The sequence below is a fragment of the Muntiacus reevesi genome, chromosome 9, assembly GCF_963930625.1.
Source record: "Muntiacus reevesi chromosome 9, mMunRee1.1, whole genome shotgun sequence".
NCBI classification, from domain to species: domain Eukaryota; kingdom Metazoa; phylum Chordata; class Mammalia; order Artiodactyla; family Cervidae; genus Muntiacus; species Muntiacus reevesi.
The window spans coordinates 3942165-3966847 of record NC_089257.1 but is presented as its reverse complement, the minus strand read 5'-3'; the positions used below and the strand labels follow the sequence as shown (position 1 = coordinate 3966847).

The 24683-nt window shown below is 40.1% G+C and overlaps 1 protein-coding gene and 1 pseudogene across 1 annotated transcript; both read right to left on the bottom strand.

Annotated features, from left to right (window-relative positions):
- Positions 1 to 7115: 7115 nt before the first annotated feature.
- Positions 7116 to 8045, bottom strand: LOC136175225 (olfactory receptor 4A47-like). Its single transcript, XM_065945551.1, has one exon. It carries the CDS (start codon positions 8043 to 8045, stop codon positions 7116 to 7118), a length of 930 nt encoding a protein of 309 aa, XP_065801623.1.
- A 15565-nt stretch (positions 8046 to 23610) lies between these two features.
- On the bottom strand, positions 23611 to 24204 carry LOC136175119 (TLE family member 5 pseudogene; annotated as a pseudogene).
- Between the last annotated feature and the right edge of the window lie 479 nt (positions 24205 to 24683).

Here is a 24683-nt window from a genome sequence, read left to right as displayed (position 1 = left end):
TGCAGAGGCTTGTTCACAATCTGATGAATGAGTTTTAACACAATGTAAGTCCTGGAATTCTTTCATCCAGTATGACAGTAGACAGCAAAAGGGTGCCTTATTATCTGAGGATATAAATTTGTACAGTCATTTGACCGTCCATTTTCTAAGTGGATTCTTCTCATTATTCAGAGGGTCATTTTTATATGCAAGATTATTTGAAAGGAATTCCTTGGTGTACACAGAAAAAACAAACCTGTATCACATTGGGAAATTTATCAAAATGACCAACAAATTCTACATAAACATAGGAAGATAGCAACTTGCCATTTCCCAGGGAACTTTTTCATAAGTAACCTCTTTCCAAATAACATTAAAAAGAAAAATAGCACTGATTGTTTAGCCCATCTCACTCTGTCACGTTGACATGGCCAGACTAGTTCAAACTGAAATTTTGTAAAATATTTCTATGATATTTTTTAAGTCTAAGAAAGGACCTCCTGAAAAATTGGTGCAAGTTACTAAGTGGATAGCATTTTCTTCCTGTTAAGAATGAAGATCATGGAGTATTTCATCCCCTCCAGTTGCAATTATTATTGAATCTTAGAGTTGGAATGTGTCCAAGACTGATTCTTGCTTAATTAATTCAGTGGGATTTTCCACAAAGTTTTTTTTTTCCCACAAAATTTTTAAAGAACATCTGTGTGTAAAGATATTAATAGGCCAAATCACATAGTTCATGTGAGAAAAAATAGTACTTTAGAATCTCTATAAGACTGCTGCCAATGAAGAATAAAATATCAACCCAGTTATTTTGCTCCAGTGAACTTATTTGTTATATATTTCCCCACCTGAAATAGCAAGATTTTCTTTCCTTTTATTTCATACTCGGCTTAATCACCATAAAATTTGGTTAGAAATATGAAAATTATATCAAAAGACACAATTAAATATATTAAAATTGTAGATATAAGAGCTAATAGTTTAAACAATTAGCAACTTTTTAAAAGTAGGATGCCTCTGTTACGCCAGCAACTGTGCTATAAGTAAGGATACAACAATTAATAAAACCAAGGTTAAATCATGTAAAAATTTTTTTTCTTGCGTTCCTGTATTATTTTCTCAGAATAAAGTCAGACAATAAAGAAGGAGACATTCAGTAATTGTAGTTGTATTCATGGCTGGTAATATAAGAAATAGTTTACTGTGACAGAAAATAAGAGGAAGTTCTACTGTGGATAATGTAATCAGAGAAGGCCTTTCTTAAAAAGTGATATTTAAACTCAGATTAAAAAGATAGGAAGTGACTACCATTAGAAGTACTGTTACAGAAAGCAAAGCTAAGTAAAAATTTAAAAATAAAATTATCTCACTTCAGAGAATAAGCGCTATACTTAGAAAAAATCTGAGTAACATGGAAACTTCCGTTACCATATGTAAGATAGATAAACAACGGGAATTTGCTGTGTGGCTCAGGAAACTCAAACATGTTCTCTGTACCAACCTAGAGGGGTGGGATGGGAGGGAGGTGGGAGGGATATTCAAGAGGGAGGGGATATGTGTATACTGATGGCTGATTCATGTTGGGGTTTGACAGTTTACAACAAAACTCTGTAAAGCAATTATCCTTCAATAAAAATAAATTAATTTTTTATGAAGGACTTGTGAAAGTGTGCCCACTGTTTTCTTTCAGATTTTAACGTGGAAGTTTCAAAGCTTTAGTGCTGAGGATGATGTTTGCGGTGGAGCAGTCACATGTGGACTTTATTATGTCCAGGCACATTCCTTCTATTTCAAACTTGCTGAGAGTTTTTTGTGAAATGTTGTTGAATTTTTATATGGTCATGAACAAACCAAGCAGAAATTAAGAAAATAATTCCACTTACAAGACCACCAAAAAGAAGAAAATAGTTAAGAGAAAACTTAATCAATGAGTCAAAAGCATTTTAAACTGAACATCACAAAATTTTACTCAGAGATATTATAGAACACACACGTATATGGGAAAACATTTATGAACTAGAATATTTAATAGTGTCAAGATATTAATATTGCTTCAAGTGATCTACGGATTCAATACACTCCTTATCAAAACTATAAAAATGTTTTTTGCAGAAGTAGAAAAATTCATGATAAAATTCGTATGGACTATTAAGGACTTCAAAATTGCCAAAACAGTTTTGAAAAGGAGGAAAGTTGGAGGTCTCACACTTCCTTGCTCTAAAACATACTACAAAGCTACAGTAACCACAGCACTAGTATTGAGATAAAGATGGACAACAGACTGATGGAGTAAACAGACTCTAGAAATAAGCCTTTGTATATGTCCCAGATAATTTTCAACAAGACTGCTAAGAGCATTTTATGAAAAAAAAAAAAAAGATATAATATGGAATTAAGTGAAAAAAGACAGTCACAAAAACAAATACTGTATGATTCCACTTGACTGAGACACTTAAAGAGTCAAATCATGGACAAAAAGTAGAATGGTGGCTGCCCACAGGTCAGTGAGGGAAAATGGAGAATTTTGTTTAACAGTTTTAGCATTTCAGCTTGAGAAGTTGGGAAGGTTCTGGATATAGACAGTGGTCATAGTTGCATAACTTAATGCCACTTTAAGATGATTAGAGTTATGAATTTTGTCATGTATACTTGGCCATAATTTTAAAAATAAATATAAGATCTAAGGTGACCTCATTAATTGATTTATGACATGAATATAGAGTATAGCTTGATAGCCCAAAATAAAGGCAAATATCATCGGCTTCAGATACATCTGGGGAATTTAAGAGGCAAATATGTCAATCCAATGACAAAACTACTAAATTAAAATCTCTGTCTTTAAATTTTTATTTTAATTTGGAGCGTGTATGCCTGTGTGCTGTGGTTTCAGTCGCGTCTGACTCTGTAAACATGTGGACTGCAGCCCGCAGACTCCTCTGTCCATGGGATGATCCTGACAAGAGCAGTGGAGTGCAGCGCCTCGCCCCCCTCCATGGGGTCTTCCCGGCCCAAGCCTGCATCTGCTGTGGCCCCTGAATTACAGGCGGATTTACCACAGAGCCACCGGGAAGCCCACATTAGACTGCAGTGATTTACAACGTGCCAGTTTCAGATCTACAGCAAAGGACTGAGTTATACAAATACACGTGTCTACCTTTTCTCCATTTCTTTTCCCACTTAGTTTATTACAAAGTGTGAGCAGAGTTCCCTGTGCTGTACAGTAGGACTTGTTATAATCCATGTTAAACATGTGGTGGCTTAGTCCAGCTCTTGCGGTACCAGGGACTGCAGCCTGCTAGGCTCCTCTGTCCATGGGATTTTCCTGCAAGAATACTGGAGAGGGATGCCATGCCCGCCTCCACGAGGCCTCCTGACCCAGGGATCCAGCCCACATCTCCTCTAGCTCTTGCTTTGCAGGTGGATTCTTTACCACAGAGCCAGCGGGAAAGCCATGTTAGAGTATAGTGATTAGCACTGTCCGCATTGCTGCGATTGTCTACATTGCTACAAAATGTCTACAGCAAAGTGACTGAGTTATACATATACATGTATCTACTCTTTTTCAAATTCTGTTCCCATTTAGTTTATTACAAAATATGGAGCAGAGTTCCCTGTGCTATACAGTAGGCCTTGCTATAATCTATTTTAAATAGAAGAGTGCATATTGGTGGAGAAGGAAATGGCAGTCCACTCCAGTGTTCTTGCCTGGAGAATCCCAGGGACAGAGGAGCCTGGTGGGCGGCCGTCTATGGGGTCGCACAGAGTCGGACACGACTGAAGTGACAGCAGCAGCAGCAGTGTGTATTGGGGGCTTCTCTGGTGGGTCACTGGTCAGGAACCCACCTGTAACGCAGAAGACACCAGAGACCTGGGTTCCATCACTGGGTTGAGACGATCCCTGGAGGAGGGCATCGCAGCCCGCAAGCCTAGGTGTGTTTCTGAGAAACAATAAGAATGAGAGACTGCTAGTCTGCTCACAGACCAAAATGTGTTACATATAATGGCAATTATGTGTCAACCTGCACATGAAAAAAGAGATTAGTGAAGCAGAAGAGTGTCTTGAACTGGATCCAAATACACTGGGATTTCAGGAAACAAAAATCAGGATTTCAAGTTAATGGCAAAAAGATAGCTATACAACTATTTTTAGAAACCATAAGATATAGAGAAACCACTAAAATTTCAATACCTCTTTAACTCCTATAGCAAAATAAATTCAAGATTAATCAAAAGTTTTAATATAAGACATAAAAATGCTTTTTAAAAAAAGCACTGGAAAATAATTGAAGACTATTTGTCACAAGTGGAATGGGAAAATGTATCTTTCTAAGCAAGATACACAAATGAAAAAAATTGAATATAAAATGTAAAAATAAAAAATTTACATGCAAAAATCATTCTACATAGTTTATAAAGTTAAAACCATGTAACCAGGAAATGGAGAAGGAAATGGCAACCACTCCAGTATTCTTGCCTGTGAAATCCCATGGACAGAGAAGCCTGGCGGGCTACAGTCCATAGGGTAGAAAAAGAGTCAGACACAACTTAGCAAGTAAACAACAAGAAATCTAATTTTTAAACCTAATTTGATGGCATATTGTGTGTACATTTTTATCATCCCTTTTGAACTAATATTATATCATGCACTTTTTCTCATGTCTTCAAATTTTCTTTGAAAACACAAGTTTTTAATAGCAGCATGATAATCCATCTTATGAATAGATTGTATTCATTTACTTGTCAAATATTTTTGGTTGTTTAGGTTTTTGCTTTTCACTGCAGTGAGTGGTACCATAGTCCTGTGTTCTTATTCTATTTGTTTAGCAGCTGGTGGCTCAGATGGTAAAGAATCCACCTGCAGTGCAGGAGACCTTGGTTCAGTCCCTGGGATGGGAAGATCCCCGGGAGAAGGACACGGCTACCCACCTCAATATTCTGGGCTGGAGAGTGCCATGGACAGAGAGCCTGGCAGGTTCCAGTCCTTGGGGTCACAACAAGCAGGACACAGCTGAGGCCCTTTCACACAACCAGAAAGCATAAACTACTCACGCAGTGGTAAAAGTGATCGTTTCTTACTATATAAACATGTCATAAAAATCAGTATGGAAAAGACTAACCATTAAATAGGTAAAATTTAAATGAATATATATATATAAAAATTTGTTTATATTTATATACATATAAACTCACAGAAAATACAAAACAAATTGAACATGTGGAAAGATTATCGAATTCAATTATATCAAAAGGGTTGTGGTTAAAGAATAAGAGTAACTTTAATCAGATGTCATATATATTTATCAGGTACTGGTAATTGAATTGTGGACAAAAGAATTCTCATAGAGTGGACAGGACTATAACTACTTAACCTCAAGTGTGGTAATGTGGCAATAACTATCAATATCAACATTTAAATGCATATATTATCTGACCATTCATTCAAATATCATAGGAACAATGCTATCCCTATAAAATTAAATTTGCATATACATAAAACATATATTAATTAGAATATTATTTGCCATGTGAAAAGTTTAGCAATTGCATTAATAAAAATGTACATATTAATTTCACTATAAATTCATAAGGAGAACTGTGCACTATAAGAGAAATTATACATATATATGACTGGGCTTCACAGGTGGCACAGTGGTAAAGAATCTGTCTGCCAGTGCAGGAGATGCAGAAGACACGAGCTTGATCCTGGGTCAGGAAGATTCCCTGGAGTATTAGATGGCAACCCACTCCAGCATTCTAGCCTGGGAAATTCCTCGGACAGAGGGGACGGGCAGGCTATAGTATATGGGATCTCAAAGAGTCAGAAACTACAAGCGACTGATCATGTATGTACAAAATACATGGACTTGTATGGAAACATCTTCAAGATGCTGCATAGTAAAAGCAAGTGTTACATATATAGAAAGAAGCAAATATATGTATATTAATTATACTTGCATTTGCAAAGATTATTACCAGATGAAAAGAAACAAATTTAGGGCCAACAACTAGGGCTGGAAAATGCTGAGAAAAAAATAGGAAATTCATGTGACCCTGCATACCATATGGTTTGGTTTCCATTTATGCTGTTTATTGATATCTGTTTTACTTCAAATCTTCTTGTAAATAGGAGAGTATTAAGTTAAAGATTTTGTGCATAATGCCACAGAAGTATAATAAAAAAAAGATGATATATATAAATAAATATTTTAAATGTTATAAATAAAAAAGTTCATTTAAATGATGAGTCTAAATAAAAATCATCCTGTCCTGAAAAAGAATTGTTATTGTTATTCAGCCTTTAAGTTCAACTCTGTGCTACTCCATGAACTGCAATATCGTTTTTGCTCTTTTTTTCATGAAACAGAGTGAAAAATATGAATCCGTAAATTGGTTGGGCTTCCCAGGTGGCTCTAGTGGTAAAGAATTCAGCAGCCAATGCAGGAGACATAAGAGATGCCAGTTCACTCCCTGGGTCAGGAAGATCCCCTGGAGGAGGGCATGGCAACCCACTCTAGTATTCTTGCCTGGAGAATCCCATGGACAGAGAAGCCTGGTGAGCTAGAGTCCCTAGGGTCACATAGACTTGGACATGACTGAAGCGACTGAGCATACATAAATTAGTTAAAAATCAGAGCAACAATTTTCTCATGAATTCATTATACATTGTTTTTTTTTTTTTTTTTTTTTTGCTATATAGGTTTTATGCCATTCTGGGTACAGTTATAAACAAGTAATTATAGACCTTACATTCTAGTAAGCAGAAAAACTGTTATTAATAGCACAGATGTATAATTTCAATCTTTAATGATAACTATCATATACTTGTTCAAGAAAAAGAAATCAGAATCAAATTTTAAAATGGCTTCCCTGGTGGCTAATATTGTAAAGAATCTTCCTGCAATGGGGGAGACCTGGATTCGATCGCTGGGTTGAGAAGATCACATGGAGGAGAGCGCGGCAGTTCACTCCAGTATCCTTGTCTGGAGAATCCCCATGGACAGAGGGGCCTGGCCGGCTACAGTCCATGCAGTTGCAAGCAGCTGACATGACTGAGTGACTGAGCACAAATGCTTCTGCATTCAAAGGAAATGTCCCCTGATGTCAAATGACACCTTTCATAGTAATCAGTGCACTTACTCAAAATGAGATATGATGTTCCTTCTCCAGACCTTCTTCATAGCACTAGTTAACTCAGAGTTTCTTAGGCTGTAGATTAATGGGTTCAGCATGGGAGCTATGACTGTATAGAACACACTCACAGATTTGTCAATGGGGAAGGTCTTAGCAGGTCTCGCATACATGAAAATGCAGGGAACAAAGAAGCAGACAACCACGGTGATGTGGGAGCCACAGGTCTGGAGGGCTTTCCGCCTCCCTTCCTGACTCAGGTTCTTCAGAGAGCGCAGGATGACTCCGTAGGAGACGAGTAAGAGCAGAAACACAGCAGTGCAGATCAGTCCTCCATTGGGCAGCACTAAGATGCCAGTGACATAGGTGTCAGTACAGACTAGTTTCAGTAAAGGGAACATGTCACAGATAAAGTGATCAATGACATTGGGGCCACAGAATGGGAGCCTGTAAACAGTGCTGAGTTGAATCACTGAGTGCAGAAAACCTCCAACCCAGGACACCACCAGCAACACAACACACACCCTCTGCCTCATGATCACCAGATAATGCAAGGGCTTACAGATGGCCACATAGCGGTCATAGGCCATCACCAGCAGAAGTAGGATCTCTGATCCACCAAAAAAGTGCTCTGTAAATAGCTGGGTCATGCAAGATTCAAATGATATGATTTTTTCCCCTAAGAACAAGTCTGAAATCATTCTAGGTGTAATACAAGAAGAGTAAGTTACATCCATAAATGATAAGCTAGCAAGAAAAAAGTACATCGGTGAGTTCAGGCTCTTACTGACAGTGATAGTCACAATAATGACCAGGTTGCCCATCAGGGTCAAAATGTAGAAGAAGAAGAACATAACAAAAAGTAGCTTCTGTTCCTTTGGATTCTGAGTGAGGCCCAGGAGGACAAAGTGAGTCACATTGTTCCTTGGTTCCATCCAGTCTGGACAGAAGCTGAGTTCGGGTATTAGAAGCAGTTGGTCTAAAAGACAAGGGGGAAAACACTTAAATTGGTGGAAAAAAAAAAAAACCACTTAAAGGAGAAAACACTTAAATGCACAATTATTTATTTACACATTCACTTGAAGAATGTATCTAGAACATCTATTTGTGTCTAATATGTCACAGACATTTTGATTACAAGTTGAGTAAGGCGTAGTTTCTTTCCCTCAGTGATATGGTACACAACAAGGGATCAGGCGATTCCAGACCCAAGTTATATATGCCACTAATATTTGGCTTCCCTGGTGCTCAGATGGTGAAGAATCTGCCCGCAATGCAGGAGACCCAGGTTTGATCCCAGGATTGTTAACATTCACAGGAGGAGAAAATGGCAACCCACTCCGTTATCTTGCCTGGAAAATTCCATGGAGAGAGGAGCCTGGCAAATTACAGTCCAAGCAGTCATGAACTCAGACATGACTGAGCAACGTTATTATTATTTTTTTTAATGCATATCATACAGTGCTTAGGATCACAGGTCCCTCAGATGGTAAAAGTGTCTGCCTACAATGAGGGAGACCCAGGTTTCATCCCTGGGTCAGGAGGATCCTCTGGAGAGGAAATAGCAACCCACTCCAGTACTCTTGCCTGGAAAACCCCATGGATGGAGGAGCCTGGTAGGCTACAGTCCATGGGGTCACAAAGAGTCAGACATGATTGAATGACTTCACTTTCACTTCCCTTCACTTTAGGGGTATATCAAACTATAATCAAAGAAGGCTTCCTGGAGGAAGCAATGCTTTGGTTGAGCTTTTAAAAAATTGAAAGCATAAAATAGATGGGAGAGAATTCTATGAAAAAGTGCACCATTTATAGAGTCAGAAAATATAATAAATGAGACCCACTTAAAGTAATTTACAGTGTAGGTAGATCAAACAGTAAACAGAAGATCCTTGTCCTGAACTGTCTTAAACCTCACTGACACTTTTTATTTCTTGAGGTGGATATTTCCCTTTTCCTGACCAGCAAATTCTACCATGGTCTAATTTTGGGTCAGCCCCTTTTTCTCCCCTAATTTTCAAACATGTGTGTGCAATAAGGCTGCATTTTGTCACCCTGGTTATTTAACTTATATGCAGAGTGCATCATGAGAAACGCTGGGCTGGATGAAGTACAATTGGAATCAAGATTGCCATGAGAAATATCAATAACCTCAGATATGCAGATGACACCACCCTTATGGCAGAAAGTGAAGAGGAACTAAAGAGCCTCTTGATGAAAGTGAAAGAGGAGCGTGAAAAAGTTGGCTTAAAGCTCAACATTCAGAAAACTAAGATCCTGGCATCTGGCCCCATCACTTCATGGCAAATAGATAGGGAAACAGTGGCTGACTTTATTTTTGGGGGCTCCAAAATCACTGCAGATGGTGACTGCAGCCATGAAATTAAAAGGCATTTGCTCCTTGGAAGAAAACTTGTGACCAACCTCGACAGCATATTAAAAAGCAGAGACATAAATTTGCCAACAAACCAACCCATCTAGTCAAATGTATGGTTTTTCCAGTGGTCATGTACGGATGTGAGAGTTGGACTATAGAGAAAGCTGAGCACTGAAGAATAGGTGCTTTTGAACTGAGGTGTTGGAGAAGACTCTTGAGAGTCCATTGGACTGCAAGGAGATCCTAAAGGATGTCAGTCCTGAATATTCACTGGAAGGACTGATGCTGAAACTGAAACTCCAATACTTTGGCTACCTGATGTGAAGAAGTGACTCATTAGAAAAGACCCTGATGCTGGGAAAGATTGAAGGCAGGAGGAGAAGGGGAAGACAGAGGATGAGATGGTTGGATAGTATCACCAACTCAATGGACATCAGTTTGAATAAACTCCAGGAGTTGGTGATGGACAGGGAGGCCTGGCATGTTGCAGTCCATGGGATCGCACTGTGGGACACGACTGAGCAACTGAGCTGATATGCAACATCTCTAATTTTGGCATAGATTACTGGCAATGTAGTATTTACAAAGCTAACTTTTAAAAGTTCTACTATAAATATAAGCCTTCTCTATACAAAATTTCAACAGGGGCTCCCTATTTATCTATTAAATCCTATTATTTTCCATGTTATTGTTCAGACAAAAATTTCAATGCTCTTCACTCATTGATACTCTCATAAAAATTTAATAATTCCTATTTACTCTATTTTCAAAATATATCACAAGTTTGATCATATCCTACTTCTTAATTTCTTCCTGGTCTACTGCAGTAGCCTCTTGCCAAATCTCTCCGTGTTTATTTTGGCCTCCAAAAACTGTTTCTCTTGAAGCAGCCCAAATTGTCCTTTTAAATTTTATTCTGATGACATCATCCTGCTGCTGAAAAGTATTAACCGTATATTCCAATCACAGATTCATAGTTTAATGTATCACACTTAATGTTTAGAGTAACAAGAACAGGAATTCCCATTTTATAACGGAAGAAGCTATGCTCAGAATATCTCATTCATTTCCCTCAAATCACATATTTTTAAGGGTTACATCTAGAACTGAATCTAAGTTTGATTGATTTCAAAGTAATATACTTTCTTTTACAATAAGAACATTCCACACTTGTGAGTCTGGTTCCCATGATTTACCATTAGTCTTACCTTTAGAGGTTTCTTCAGAATCTGAACGATGTCTTTAAGTTACTCATAAACACTAAGAATTATTTTTCATCCAGTTTGACAACAGAGGGCAAAAGGCTGCTTTATTATTTGAGGATAAATTTTATTTCATTTGGCTGTCTGTCCATTTTCTTCATGGAGTCTCATGATTATTCAAGTCATTTTTATGTGCAGTGTAGATTATTTGAAAGGAATTCCAGGGTGCATACAGAAAAACAAAAGTTTATCAAATTAGAAATTTATCAAAATGACCAAGAAATCATATATATACATAGAAGATATCAAGTAGCCATTTCTGAGGAAAATTTTTCACAACTAAATTCTTTCTACTAACTTGAAAAAGAAAAATAGCATTTGGCTGTTTAGCCCTTCTCATTCTGTCATGCTAGCTGGCCAGATTAATTGACCTAAGATTTTGAAAGATATTCATTTTTTAAGTTATACTTTAAGTCTAAGAAAAGACCTCAGGAAAACTCGATGCCACTTACTAAGTGGATAGCATCTTCTTACCCTTAGGGGTGAAGATCCTGGGATATTTCATCCCTTCCAGGTGCATCATTGAGTCTTAGAAATGGAATATGTCCAAGATTGGTTCCTATTCAATTAACTCACTGGGACTTCCCCCAGAGTTTTTAAAGATTACGTATATGCAAAGATTTTAATAAGACAAATCACATAATTCATGTCAGTAATGTCCAACATTGGAAAAACTCTTCATAAGAATGAGAAGTTCGTGAGAAAAAAAGAGTCGTCATGAGACTAAAGACAATCAATTAAAGACAATTAATTAAAGACAATTAATATATAAATCCAGTCATTTTTCTCCAGTGAACAGATATGTTATGTATTTCCCCACCCGCCATAGCATGAATTTCTATCCTTTTAAGATATAATTTAATCACCTTAAATTTTGGTTAGATATATGAAAGTTATATCAGAAAACACAGTTAAATGCCTTAAAATAAAATATATAGTAGCTAATTTTAAATTCACCATCATGATTATCTGGTTTGTTAAGATCTTTTTTGTATAGATTTTATGTGCATTCTTGCCACATTTTCTTAATATCTTCTGCTTCTGTTAGGTCTGTAATATTTCTGTCCTTTATTGTGCCCATCTTTTGAAGAAATATTCCTTTGGTATTTTTAATTTTTTTGAAGAGATCTCTAGTCATTCTCATTCTATTATTCACCTTTATTACTTTGCATTGATCTCTTAAGAAGGTTTTCTTATCTCTCCTTGCTGTTCTTTGGAACTAGCTATTTTCTTTGGAATTAAGAAAAGATGGCAAGAATACACAGAAGAACTATACGAAAAAGATTTTCATGACCCAGATAACCACATAGGTGTTATCACTCAGCTATAGGCAGACACCCTGGAGTCCAAAGTGAAGTGGACCTTACGAATCATCACTGCAAACAAAGCTAGTGGAGGTGATTGAATGCCAATTGAGCTATTTTAAGAATAAAAAGATGACACTGTTAAAGTGCTGCACTCGATGTGCCAGCAAATTTGGAATACTAAGCAGTGGTCACAGGACTGGAAAAGCTATTTTCATTCCAACCCCAAAGAAAGGCAATGCCAAAGAATATCCAAACTACCACACACTTGGACTCATCTCACACGCTAACAAAGTAATGCTCAAAATTCTCCAAGCCAGGCTTCAGCAGTACACGAACTGAGAATATCCAGATGTTCAAGCTGGATTTAGAAAAGGCAGAGGAACCAGAGATCAAATTGCCTACATCTGTTGTATCATCAAAAAAGCGAGAGAGTTCCAGAAAAACATATACTTCTGCTTTATTGACTATGCCAAAGATTATGACTCTGTGGATCACAAAAACTGTGGAAAATTCTTCAAGACATGGGAATACCAGACCACCTTACTTGTCTCCTGAGAAATCTGTATGCAGGTCAAGAAGCAACAGTTAGAACCAGACATAGCACAACAGACTGGTTCAAATTTGGGAGAGGAGTACATCAAGGCTGTATATTGTAATGCTGCTTATTTAACTTCTATGCAGAGTACATCATGCAAAATGCCAGGTTGGATGAAGCACAAGGTGGAATCAAGATGGCCAGGAGAAATATATAAAACCTCAGACATGCAGATTACTCCATCTGGAAGAAAGCAAAGAGAAACTGAAGAGCCTCTTGACGAAAGTGAAAGAAGAACGTGAAAAAGCTGGCTTAAAACTCAACATTCAAAAAACTAAGATCTTGACATCCAGCCCCATCAATTCATGGCAAATAGATGGAGAAACAATGGAATCAGTGAGATATTTTGTTTTCTTGGTCTCCCAAATCACTGCAGATGGTGACTGCAACCATAGAATTAAAAGACACTTGCTTCTTGGAAGAAAAGCCAACTTAGACAGCAGTGACCTAGAAATGACCAATCTAGACAGCATGTTAAAAAGCAGAGACATTACTTTGCTGACAAAGGTCCATCTAGTCAGAGGTATGGTTTTTCCAATAGTCATGTATGGATGTGAGAGGTGGACTATAAAGAAAGCTCAGCACCAAAGAATTGATGTTTTTGAACTGTAGTCTTAGAGAAGACTCTTGAGAGTCCCTTGGACTGCAAAGAGATCAAATCAGTCCATCCTAAAGGAAATCAGTCCTGAATATTCATTGGAAAGACTGATGCTGAAGCTGAAACTCCAATATTTTAGCCACCTACTGTGAAGAACTGACTCGTTGGAAAAGACCCTGATGCTGGGAAAGATTGAAGAAGGAAGGAGAATGGGATGAAAGAGGATGAGATGTTTGAAGCATCACCAACTCAATGGACATGAGTTTGAGTAAGCTCCTGGAGTTGGTGATGGACAGAAAGGCCTGGAGTGCTGCATTCCATGGGGTTGCAAAAAGTTGGACATGCCTAAGCGACTGATCTGAACTCTGCATAGTGAAGTACGAGAGTGAAAGAGTCAGTCTCAGGCTAAATATTAAAAAACTAAAATCATGTCATCTGGTTCCATTACTGCATGGCAAACAGATTGGTAGAGGGTGGAAGCAGTGACAGATTTCCTCTTCTTGGGCTCCAAAATCATTGTGGATGGTGACTGCTGCCATGAAATCAAATGATGATTGCTTCTTGTCAGGAAAGCGATGACAAACCTAGCTAGTGTGTTGAAGAGCAGAGACATTACTCTGCTGACAAAGGTCTGGATAGTCAAGGCTATGGTCTTTCCAGTGGTCATGTACTGTCATGAGAGCTGGACCACTGGACCATAAAGAAGGCAGGATACCAAAGAACTGATGCCTTCAAACTCTGGTGCTGGAGAAGACTCCTGAAAGTCCCCTGAACAGCAAGAAGATCAAGCAAGTCTCTTAAGGAAGATCAACCCTGAATATTCACTAGAAGGACTAATGCTAAAGCTGAAGCTCCAGAAGTTCTGTCATCTGACACAAACAGATGACTCTTTGGAAAAGTCCCTGATGCTGGAAAGTCAGAGGGCAGAAGTAGAAGGGGCTGTCAGAGAATGAGATGGCTGGATGGCATCACAGATGCAGTGAACATGAACTTGGGCAAACTCCAAGAAAATGTGAGGGACAGAGGAGGCTTGTCGTGCTGCATTCCATGGAGTCACAAAGAGTCGGACATGGCTTGGTGACTAAAATCCACAACAACACTCTGCAAAGAAGTTAAATTGCAGGGTGACAATATATAACCTTGGCATACTCCTTTCCCAATTTGGAACCAGTCCACTGTTCCATGTTGAATTCTAACTGCTGCCTCTTGACCTGCATACAGCTTTCTCAGAAGCTGTGTAAGGTGGTCTGGTATTCCCCTCTCTTTAAGAATTTTCCACAGCTTGTTGTGATCTACGTAGTGAAAGTCTCAAGCTTAGTCAATGAAGCAGATGTTTTTCTGAATTTCTTGCCTTTCCTGTGCTCCAATGGATGTTGGCAATTTGATCACTAGTTCCTCAGGCCTTTCTAAATCCACACTGTATTTCTGAAATTTCCTGGTCCCCATACTGTTGAAGCCTAGTGAAGGATTTTGAGCATTACCTTGCTAACATGTGAAATGAGCACAATTTTACAATAGTTTGAACATTCTTTGGGATTGCCCTTCTTTGGAAATGGAACAAAAACTGACCTTATCCAGTCCTGTGGCCATTGCTAAGTTTTCCAAATTTGTTGGCTTATTGAATACAGCAACTTAAACACCATCATCTTTTGGGATTTGAAGTAGCTCAGCTGAAGTTTTTTCACCTCCCTCAGCTTTGTTCATAGTAATGCTTCCTAAGGACCACTTGAGTTCAAGCTCCAGGATATCTGCTTCAGGTGGGTTACCAGACCATCATGGATAACTGGGTCATGAAAGCCTTTTCTTGTACAGTTCTTCTGCGTACTTTTGCCGCCTCTTCTTAATATCTTCTGCTTCTGTTAGGTCCGTACCATTTCTGTCCTTTATTGTGCCTATCCTTGCATGCAATGTTCCTTTGGTATCTCCAATTGTTTAGAAGAAATTCTTTCCTACTCTACTGTTTTCATCTATTTATTTGCATTGTTCACTTAAGAAGGCTTTCTTATTTCTCCTTGCTATTCTTTGAAACTCTGTATTCAGTTGGGTTGGAGAAGGAAATGGCAACTCACTCCAATACTCTTGCCTGGGAAACCCCATGGATGGAAGAGCCTGGTAGGCTACAGTCCCTGGGTGTTATGGTCTTCTTGGCAGATCGGACCTGGGGACTGGAGACAACGAAAAGAAAGCGATGGAAAGAAGGACGTGGGGGACCCAAGTCTCTGGTGAACAAGGGTGCTTTACTCATAGCAGCGTGTGCTTATATATTGCTACACAAGGAAACTTCAGGCAAAAAAATAGAGTTGAGCAAAACCACGAAACCAGATGCATAGCTACAATAACTAAGGGAATGACGCTCATAGGGCCATGACAGGAGTAACTAGGGGAACAACAATCACAAGGCCAGTATACAGTCGATATCTTGAGAAATAGGAACACAACTAAGCATTTTGCAGAAAAGTAAAAGGCTACTGAAAGGAATCCATGTATGCATGCCGTCTCATGGCCTCAGTCCTGAGAACTGCGTGCAGTTCGGCTCGTTCCTGTTTTCCAAGAACTGATAAGGAACAGAGAGCCCTTGAGAAACAGAAAACAACATATAAGATTCCTTAAAATTAAACGTTCCCTGACACCTGGGGTCGTGAAGAGTCAGACACGACTGAGTGACTTCACTTTCACTTTTCACTCTCATGCACTGGAGAAGGAAATGGCAACCCACTCCAGTGTTCTTGCCTGGAGAATCCCAGGGACGGGGGAGCCTGGAGGGCTGCCGTCTATGGGGTCTCAAAGAGTCGGAAACGACTGAAGCGACTTAGCAGCAGCAGCAGCATTCAGTTGGATATGTCTTTCCCTTTCTCCTTTTACTTCCATGTCTCTTCTTCTCTCAGCTATTTGTAAGGCCTTCTCAGGCAACCAATTTGCATTGTTGCATTTCTTTTTCTTGGGGGTGGTTTCGGTCACCACCTCCTGGGTGGTGTTACAAAGCTCTGTTGATAGTTCTTCAGACACTCTATCAGATTTAATCCCTTGAATATATTTGCCACTTCCACTGTATAATCATAAGTGATTTGATTAGGTCAAACCTCAACGGTCTAGTGGTTTTCCCTGCTTTCTTCAATGTAAGTATGAACTTTGCTATAAGGAGCTCATGATCTGAGCCACAGTCAGCTTCTGCTCTTCTTGTTGACTGTAAAGAATATTTCCATCTTTGGCTGCAAAGAATATAATCAATCTGATTTTGGTATTGACCATCTGGTGATGTCCATATTAGAGGTGTCTCTTGTGTTGTTAGAAGAGGTTGTTTGCTATGACCAGTTTGTTCTCTTGGCAAAACTCTGTTGGCCTTTGCCCTGCTTCATTTTGTACTCCAAGACCAAAGTTTCCAGTTACTCCAAGTATCTCTTGACTTCCTACTTTTGCATTCCAATCCCCTATAATGAAAAAGAAATCCTTCTTTTTTTTTTTTTTTTTTTTTTTTTTTTTGGTGTTAATTCCAGAAGTTCTTGTAGGTCTTCATAGATCCATTTGACCTCAACTTCTTCAGCATTAGTGGTTGGGGCATAGGTTTGGATTACTGCAATGTTGAATAGTTTGCCTTGGAAATGAACTGAGATCATTCTGTCCTTTTTTGAGATTGCACCAAAATACTGCATTTCAGAATCTTTTGCTGACTATAAGGGCTACTCCATTTTTTCTAAGGAATTTTTGCCCAAAGTAGCAGATATAATGGTCATCTTAATTAAATGTGCCCATTCCCACCCACTTTAGATCACTGATTCCTAAGATGTCAATGTTCACTCTTGTCATTTCCTACATAAGTGAAAGTGAAAGTGAAGTTGCTCACTCGTGTCTGACTCTTTGCCACCCTGTGGACTGTAACCCACCAGTCTCCTCTGTCCATGGGATTCTCCAGGCAAGAATACTGGAGTGGGTTGCCATTTCCTTCTCCAGGGGATCTTCCCCACACAGGGATCAAACCTAGGTCTCCTGCATTGCAGGCAGACGCAGGCAGACACTTTAACCTCTGAGCCATCAGGGAAGCCCTCATCTCCTACATGGCCACACCCAATTTACCTTGACTCGTGAACCTAACACTCCATACTGTTCATGGGGTTCTCAAGGCAAGAATCCTGAAGTGGTTTGCCATTCCCTTCTCCATTAGGCCACATTTTGTCAGAACTCTCCACCATGACCCGTCCATCTTGGGTAGCCCTACACAGCATGGCTCATGGTTTCATTTAGTTAGACAAGGCTGTATTTTGGGGGGCTACAAAATCACTGAAGATGGTGACTGCAGCCATGAAATTAAAAGATGTTTGCTCCTTAGAACAAAAGTCATGACCAAACTAGACAGCACATTAAAAAGCAGAAACATAACTTTGCCAGCAAACTGGTCCATCTAGTCAAAGCTACAGTTTTTCCAGTAGTCATATATGGATGTAAGAGTTGGCCTATAAAGAAAGTTGAGTACCAAGGAATTGATGCTTCTGAACTGTAGTGTGGGCAAAGACTCTTGAGAGCCTATTGGACAGCAAGGAGATCAAAACAGCCAACCCTAAAGGAAATTAGTCCTGAATATTCATTGGAAGGACTGATGCTGAGGCTGAAGCTCCAATACTTTGGCCACCTCACTTCAAAAGACCCTGATTCTGGGAAAGATTGAAGGTGGGAGGAGAAGGGGACAAAAGAGGATGAAATGGTTGGATGGCATCACCGACTCAATGGACATGAGTTTGAGTAAGCTCTGGGTGGTGGTGATGGTCAGGGAAGCCTGGTGTGCTACAGTCTATGGGATCACAAAGAGTCAGATATGACTAAGTGACTGAACCGAACTGAACTGAAAAGGTGATGTTTAAGCTGTGATTGAAAGGGTAGGAAGAAGCTGCCATTAGAAGCACTGTTACAGAAAGCAAAACTAAATAAAAATTCACAAATAAAATTATCTCACTTCAGCTGGATTAACCTAGAGCCTGTTAAACAACATGAAGTAAGTCAGAAAGAGAAAAATAAATATGGCACAATAGTACATATATATGGAACCTAGAGAAATGGTACTGTCGAACATATTTGCAAGACTGCAACAGAGGTAGATACGGTGGAGGATGAAGAGGGTGGGACGAATTGAGAGAGTAACATTGAAGCATATACATTACCATATATAAAATAGATTGCTAATGGAAAATTGCTGTGTAATACAGGGAGCTCCACCGGGTGCTCTGTGACAGCCTCGAGGGTGGAGTGGGGCGGGCGGTGGGAAGGAGGTTCAGAGCGAGGGTGCTGCCAACACCCGGGCTGATTCATGGTGATGTATGGCAGAAACCAACACTACATCGTTAAAAACATTATCCTCCAATTAAAAAAAAAAAACTGTTAAATTATTAAAAGAGTTCAGGAGTACCTCAGCCACGTGATAAATAAAAAATCCATATCCAGTCCGCGTGTGTGTGTGTTCAGTCATAATCGACTCTTCATGACTACCTGGACTGCAGCCCACCATGTGCATCTCCCCGTGGGATATTCCAGGCAACAATGTTGGAGTGAGCTGCCATTCCCTTCTCCAGGGGATCTTCCCAAGCCAGGAATCGAACCCACTCCTCTAATATCTCCTGCATTGTTAGGCGTATTCTTTACTACTGAGTCACCTGGGAAGCTCCCAGCCAATCCATAAGCATGCAAAACGTAAAATAGACACTATTTAGTGTAAGGTCTTCCCAGGTGGGGAACGTGAAAGTGAAAGTGCTCAGTGGTGTCTGACTCTTTGTGACCTATGGACCATAGCCTACCAGGCTCCTCCCTCCATGGTATTCTCCAGGCAAGAATACTGGAGTGTGTTGTCATTTTCTTCTCCAGGAGATCTTTCCAACTCAGGGATCAAACCCCGGCCTCCTGAATTACAGGCAGACGCTTTAACCTCTGAGCCACCAGGGAAGGCTAGTACTTGAAACTTCGCCTTCCAATGCATGGGATGCAAGTTCAATCCCTGGTTGGGGACCTAAGTTCCCACATGCCTCACGGCCAAAAATTCAGAACATACAACAGATGCAATACTGTAAAAATGTTGTAACAAATTCAATGAAGACTTTAAAAATGATCCATGTCAAAAAAAAAAAAAAACTAAACTAAACTTAAAAAAAAAGGAAAATATAACTAAAAGAGATTGCTTCCTCAAAAGCAACAAAAGTGTAAATGCTTAGAATTAACATTAACCTAGAACCACATTGGATAGGAAAATAATTGAAAAGATACCAATTTATTCCTCAACATTATCTATGTATTCAATTCAATCCCAATAAATATTACCACCAAAGCTTAAAACAAAAGCAAAACAAAAACAAAAGTACCTCACAAGAGTTGTACTTGGAAAAATCTAAAATTTTCATAGAAAATTATATGGTAGTACTAAATTAAAAAATGTGTGCCTGCTCATCCTGTTCCAGATTTTAATGGGAAACTATAAACTTTAAAATGTGAGTGTATTATCTGTGGATCTCTCATATTTGAACAGTATCATGTTCAGGTACACTCCTATTTGCAGCTTATTGAAAGTATTTTTATGAAGTAATGTAAAAGTTTATATGATCATAAACAACTCACAGAGAAATCAAGGAAATAACTCCACCACAACATCAAAAAGAATAAAATAGTTAAGAATAAGCTTAATCAAGGAGACAATAGTCTTGTAAATTGAAAACTATAAGCATTACTCAGAGATATTATAGAACACACACATATATGGGAAGACATTTATGAGCTGGACTATTTAACAGTATTAAGAAATTAATACTACCTCAAGTGATCTAAAATATAGTGCAATCCCTATCAAAACACCAAAAATATTTTTAGCAAAAATAGAAAAATCCATGCTAAAATTCATATGGAATCTCAAGGACTACAAATTACCAAAACAATATTGAAAAAGAAGTTAGCTCATACTTCCACATTCTAAAACAAACTACAAAGCTATAGTAATCCAAGCACCCATATTGGAATAAAGATGAATAACAGATTAATAAAATATAATAGACAGCCTAGAAATAAATCTCTAAATATGTATTTAATAAATTTCAGAGGTGTCAAGAACATCTAATGGAAAAGGGGTTTTATATGACATTAATTGAAAAAGGCAGTCACACACACACACACAAAAGCAGACTTTGTATGATTCCAACTGACTGAGGCAAATAAAACAGATTCATAGACAGAAAGTAGAATGGAGGTTGCCTGGGTCTCTGTAGGTGAAAATGGGAAATTTTCTTTAATAATTACGGACTTTCAGTTTGTGAAGTTGGACTACTTCTCAAGATAGACATTAGCAACATTTATACAACAATGTGAATTAAATTAATACCACCTTAAGATGGTGAAAATTGAACATTTTATTATGTAACAGTTCAGTTCAGTTCAGTCCCACAGTCATGTCCGACTCTTCGTGACCTCATGAAATGCACCACGCCAGGCTTCCCTGTCCGTCACCCAATTCCTGTCCATTCCCAACTCCCAAAGCTTGCTCAAACTCACGTCCATTGAGTTGATAATGTCATCCAACCATCTCATGCTCTGTCTTCCCCCTTCTCCTCCCGCCTTCAATCTTTTCCAGCATCAGGGTCTTTTGCAGGGAGTCAGTTCTTTGCATCAGGGGGTCAAAGTATTGGAGTTTTAGCTTCAGCATCAGTCCTTCCAATGAATATTCAGGGTTGATTTCCTTTAGAATCGACTGGTTTGATCTCCTTGCAGTCCAAGGGACTCTCAAGGGTCTTCTCCAACACCACAGTTCAAAAGCATCAATTGTTGACACTCTGCTTTCTTTATAGTCCAACTCTCACATCCATACATGACTACTGGAAAAACTATAGCTTTGACTAGACGGGCATTTGTTGGCAAGGTAATGTCTCTGCATTTTAATATGCTGTCTAACTTGGTCATAATTTTCTTCCAAAGAAAGAAGGGCTGCAGTCATTTCAGGGCTGCAGTCACCATCTGCAGCGATTTTGGAGCCCCCCAAAATTAAGTCTCTCCCCGTTTTTTTTTGTTCCACCATCTATTTGCCATAAAGTGATGGCATTGGATCACATGATGTTAGTTTTTTGAATGTTGAGGTTTTTTCCTTTTTTTTCCTTTAAGCAATTCTGTTTATTAGACATGTAGGTTTTTTCTGCTGTTTTAACTCTTGTAAGTGGCACAACTGTGAACATCACTTTTTTGTTTGTTTCATTAATTTTTTATTTTTTTAAATTAATTTATTTGTTTTAATTGCAGGCTAATTAATGTTGAGTTTTTTTTTCTTTTTTTTCCATTTATTTTTATTAGTTGGAGGCTAATTACTTTACAATATTGTAGTGGTTTTTGTCATACATTGACATGAATCAGCCATGGATTTACACGTATTCCCCAACCCGATCCCCCCTCCCACCTCCCTCTCCACCCGATCCCAGCTAATTAATGTTGAGTTTTAAGCCAGCATTTTCACTCTACTCTTTTACTTTCATCAAGATGCTCTTCAGTTCTTCTTCACTTTCTGCCATAAGGGTGGTGTCATCTGCATGTCTGAAGTTATTAATATTTCTCCTAGCAATCTTGATTCCAGCTTGTGCTTCATCCAGCCCAGGGTTTCTCATGATGTACTCTGCATATAAGTTAAATAAGCAGGGTGACAATATATAGCCTTGATGTCCTCCTTTCCCAATTTGGAACCAGTCCTTTGTTCCATGTCTGATTCTAACTGCTGTTTCTTGACCTGCATACAGATTTTTCAGAGGCAAGTAAGGTGGTTTGGTATTCCCATCTCTTGAAGAATTTTCCACAGTTTCTTGTGATCCACACAGTCAAAGTCTTTGGCATTGTCAATAAAGCAGAAGTAGATGTTTTTCTGGAAATCTCTTGCTTTTTCAATGATCCAGAGGATGTTGGCAATTAGATCTCTGGTTCCTATGCCTTTTATAAATCCAGATTGAACATATGGAATTTCACAGTTCACGTATTGTTGAAGCCTGGCTTGGAGAATTTTGAGGATTACTTTGCTGGCATGTGAGATGAGCGCAACTGGGAGGTAGTTTGAACATTCTTTGGCATTGTCCTTCTTTGGGATTGGAATGAAATCTGACCTTTTCCAGTCCTGTGGAAAATAAAAATTTATTATGCATACTTGACCATAATTTAAAAAACAAATTTAAGAACTAAGGTCACCTCATTAATTGATTTATGATGTGAATCTGGACTAAAGTACACTAGGCAAATAACCCAATAGCCCCAAATGTGCGCAGATATCATTGGCTTCAGAAACATGGGTAATTTGTTTAAGAGAGAAATATGTCAATCCAACAGAGAAAGAAATGGCAACCCACTCTAGTATTCTTGCCTGGAAAAGTCCTTGGACAGAGCAGCCTGGTGGGCTACAGTCTACGAAGTCGCAGTAGGACACAGCTAAGCAACTAACCTTTTCATGTTCGTGTCAATCCAATGACAAACTACTAAATTAGAACCTCTAGTTTTAAATTTTTTTTTAATCTTCTCACATCTTTATTTGAAAGGCACAGCTAAGCCCACTCTCGATCCAGCATTTTCACTTCTCTCTGTAGAGATCAAAAGCCTGAAAACAACAAAAGCTGGCAGCCTAAAAGGCTATATACAGACACAGGTGTGGGTGTTGCTTTTCTTTTTTTTCATTTTTCTCGTTTTCCTTTTTTTAATATCCCTTTTCTTAAAAGACAAGCTAGTATACTGGAAAAGAGGGGGAGAAATAAAAACCAAGACAACTTGAGTACCCTCATCTTTATTCGGGAAGGGGAGAGAGGGGATTCTGAGTTGCTGGCCCCACTCTGCTCCCCTGAGGCTAACATCGCTGTCGGTGGCTCCTTTCCTTTGTGGGTGCAGGCATCAGGAACTCACGGAGGGTGAGTGGGTGGGAGGGAGAGACGCAGGGTGCCCAGGGTGGGGAAGGGCAGCTAGCATTGTGTTTGCATGCAGTGCCAGGATGGGAGGCTGGGTGTCCCCCAAGGTGGGGGCCCCCCCTGGCGGGTAGACTGTCAGTTACATGTGTGTGAATCAGGGAAATGCAGGGGGTGTTGGCCCTCTTGAGGTTTTGCTCCCTGAGGACCTGGCCTGCCACCTGCATCTCCAGGCCTCAGCTTGCCTCATCTGTGGTATGAGTGGGTACTGACCCATTCAGGCTACAGGGGAGGAGGAGGGAGGCCAGGAATTGGGGGTAGGAGCCAAGCCAGGGTAGGGCCCAGAGGCAGGGCGACAGCCCCAGCAGGCAGCTACCATAAATACTACCGGAGTTTGGCCAATCCCAAGCTATTACTGTGTCTCGCGTGCTGAACCTTCCTCTCTCCCCTCTGTCCCACCCCCCACCCTCCCCATCCCAGCCGCCCACTAGTCTGACTTCTTGCCGTTGCCCTCCTTGTGGGTGTCACCGTCATGCCCGCTTTTGTCTTCCTTGGAGAGGCGGGCCTGGGAGCCCAGCGCCGACAGAGAGAGGAGGCCGGTGCCCGCGCTGACCGCCGGCAGAGAAGGAGGCTGCAGCCCCAGAGGCAGGGGCGTCGGGGCAGGGCCAGAGCCTGCAGCCGAGGCCGCTGGTGGGCTGGGAGCTGCTGTGGGGCGATGGAGTTCAGCTCGGGAGCAGTGACCTGCTTAGCCCTCTGATGGCGCCCAGGACCTGCAGCTGTGCTCTTGGGACAGGCGGGGCAGGACCTGGGCACACACCCCGCGTAGGCCCTGGACGACTTCAGCCTGCTTGCGCATCTCGGCGGCCAAGCCTTGGGACATCCCTAGTGCATCGCGTAATGGCGCTGCACTTCCGACGTCTCGCGGGCGGCTTGTCACCTTCGAGTTTCAGACTGTGGCGCTGAGCCTGCAGCAGTTCAAACTCATCTTTGATGCGATCGCAGGGGTCCGAAGTAGTGAATTTGAGCTGCTGGGGGAGGCGACGAGCCCGAATGCCTGCTTTGGGGAAAGATCATGTCAGTCGTGGCGGGGGGCGCGCTGTGCGCCCCGGCTCTGCGCCCCGGCTCTGCGCCCCGGCTCTGCGCCCCGGCTCTGCGCCCCGGCTCTGCGCCCCGGCTCGGCTCGGGCTGCTCGGGGCGCCGGCGCCGATCCGGAGCTACCGGGCCGCCGCCGCCTCCCGCGCCCGGCCTCGCCCGCTTCCTACCTAGTTTAAATTTTTAGTTTATATTTCAGTATAGTTGATTAAAATGTGTTAGGTGCAGGTGTACTGCAAAGTGATTCAGACATATGTGTATATAGATAGTTAGACGGATGTATATATATATATACCTGTATCATTCAGACATACATGTAGACAGATAGATGTATATCTATATATACACCTGTATCATTCAGACATACATGTATATAGATAGATACATGTATATGTATATATACACATCTGTATCATTCAGACATATATGTATATAGATAGATACATGTATATATATATATA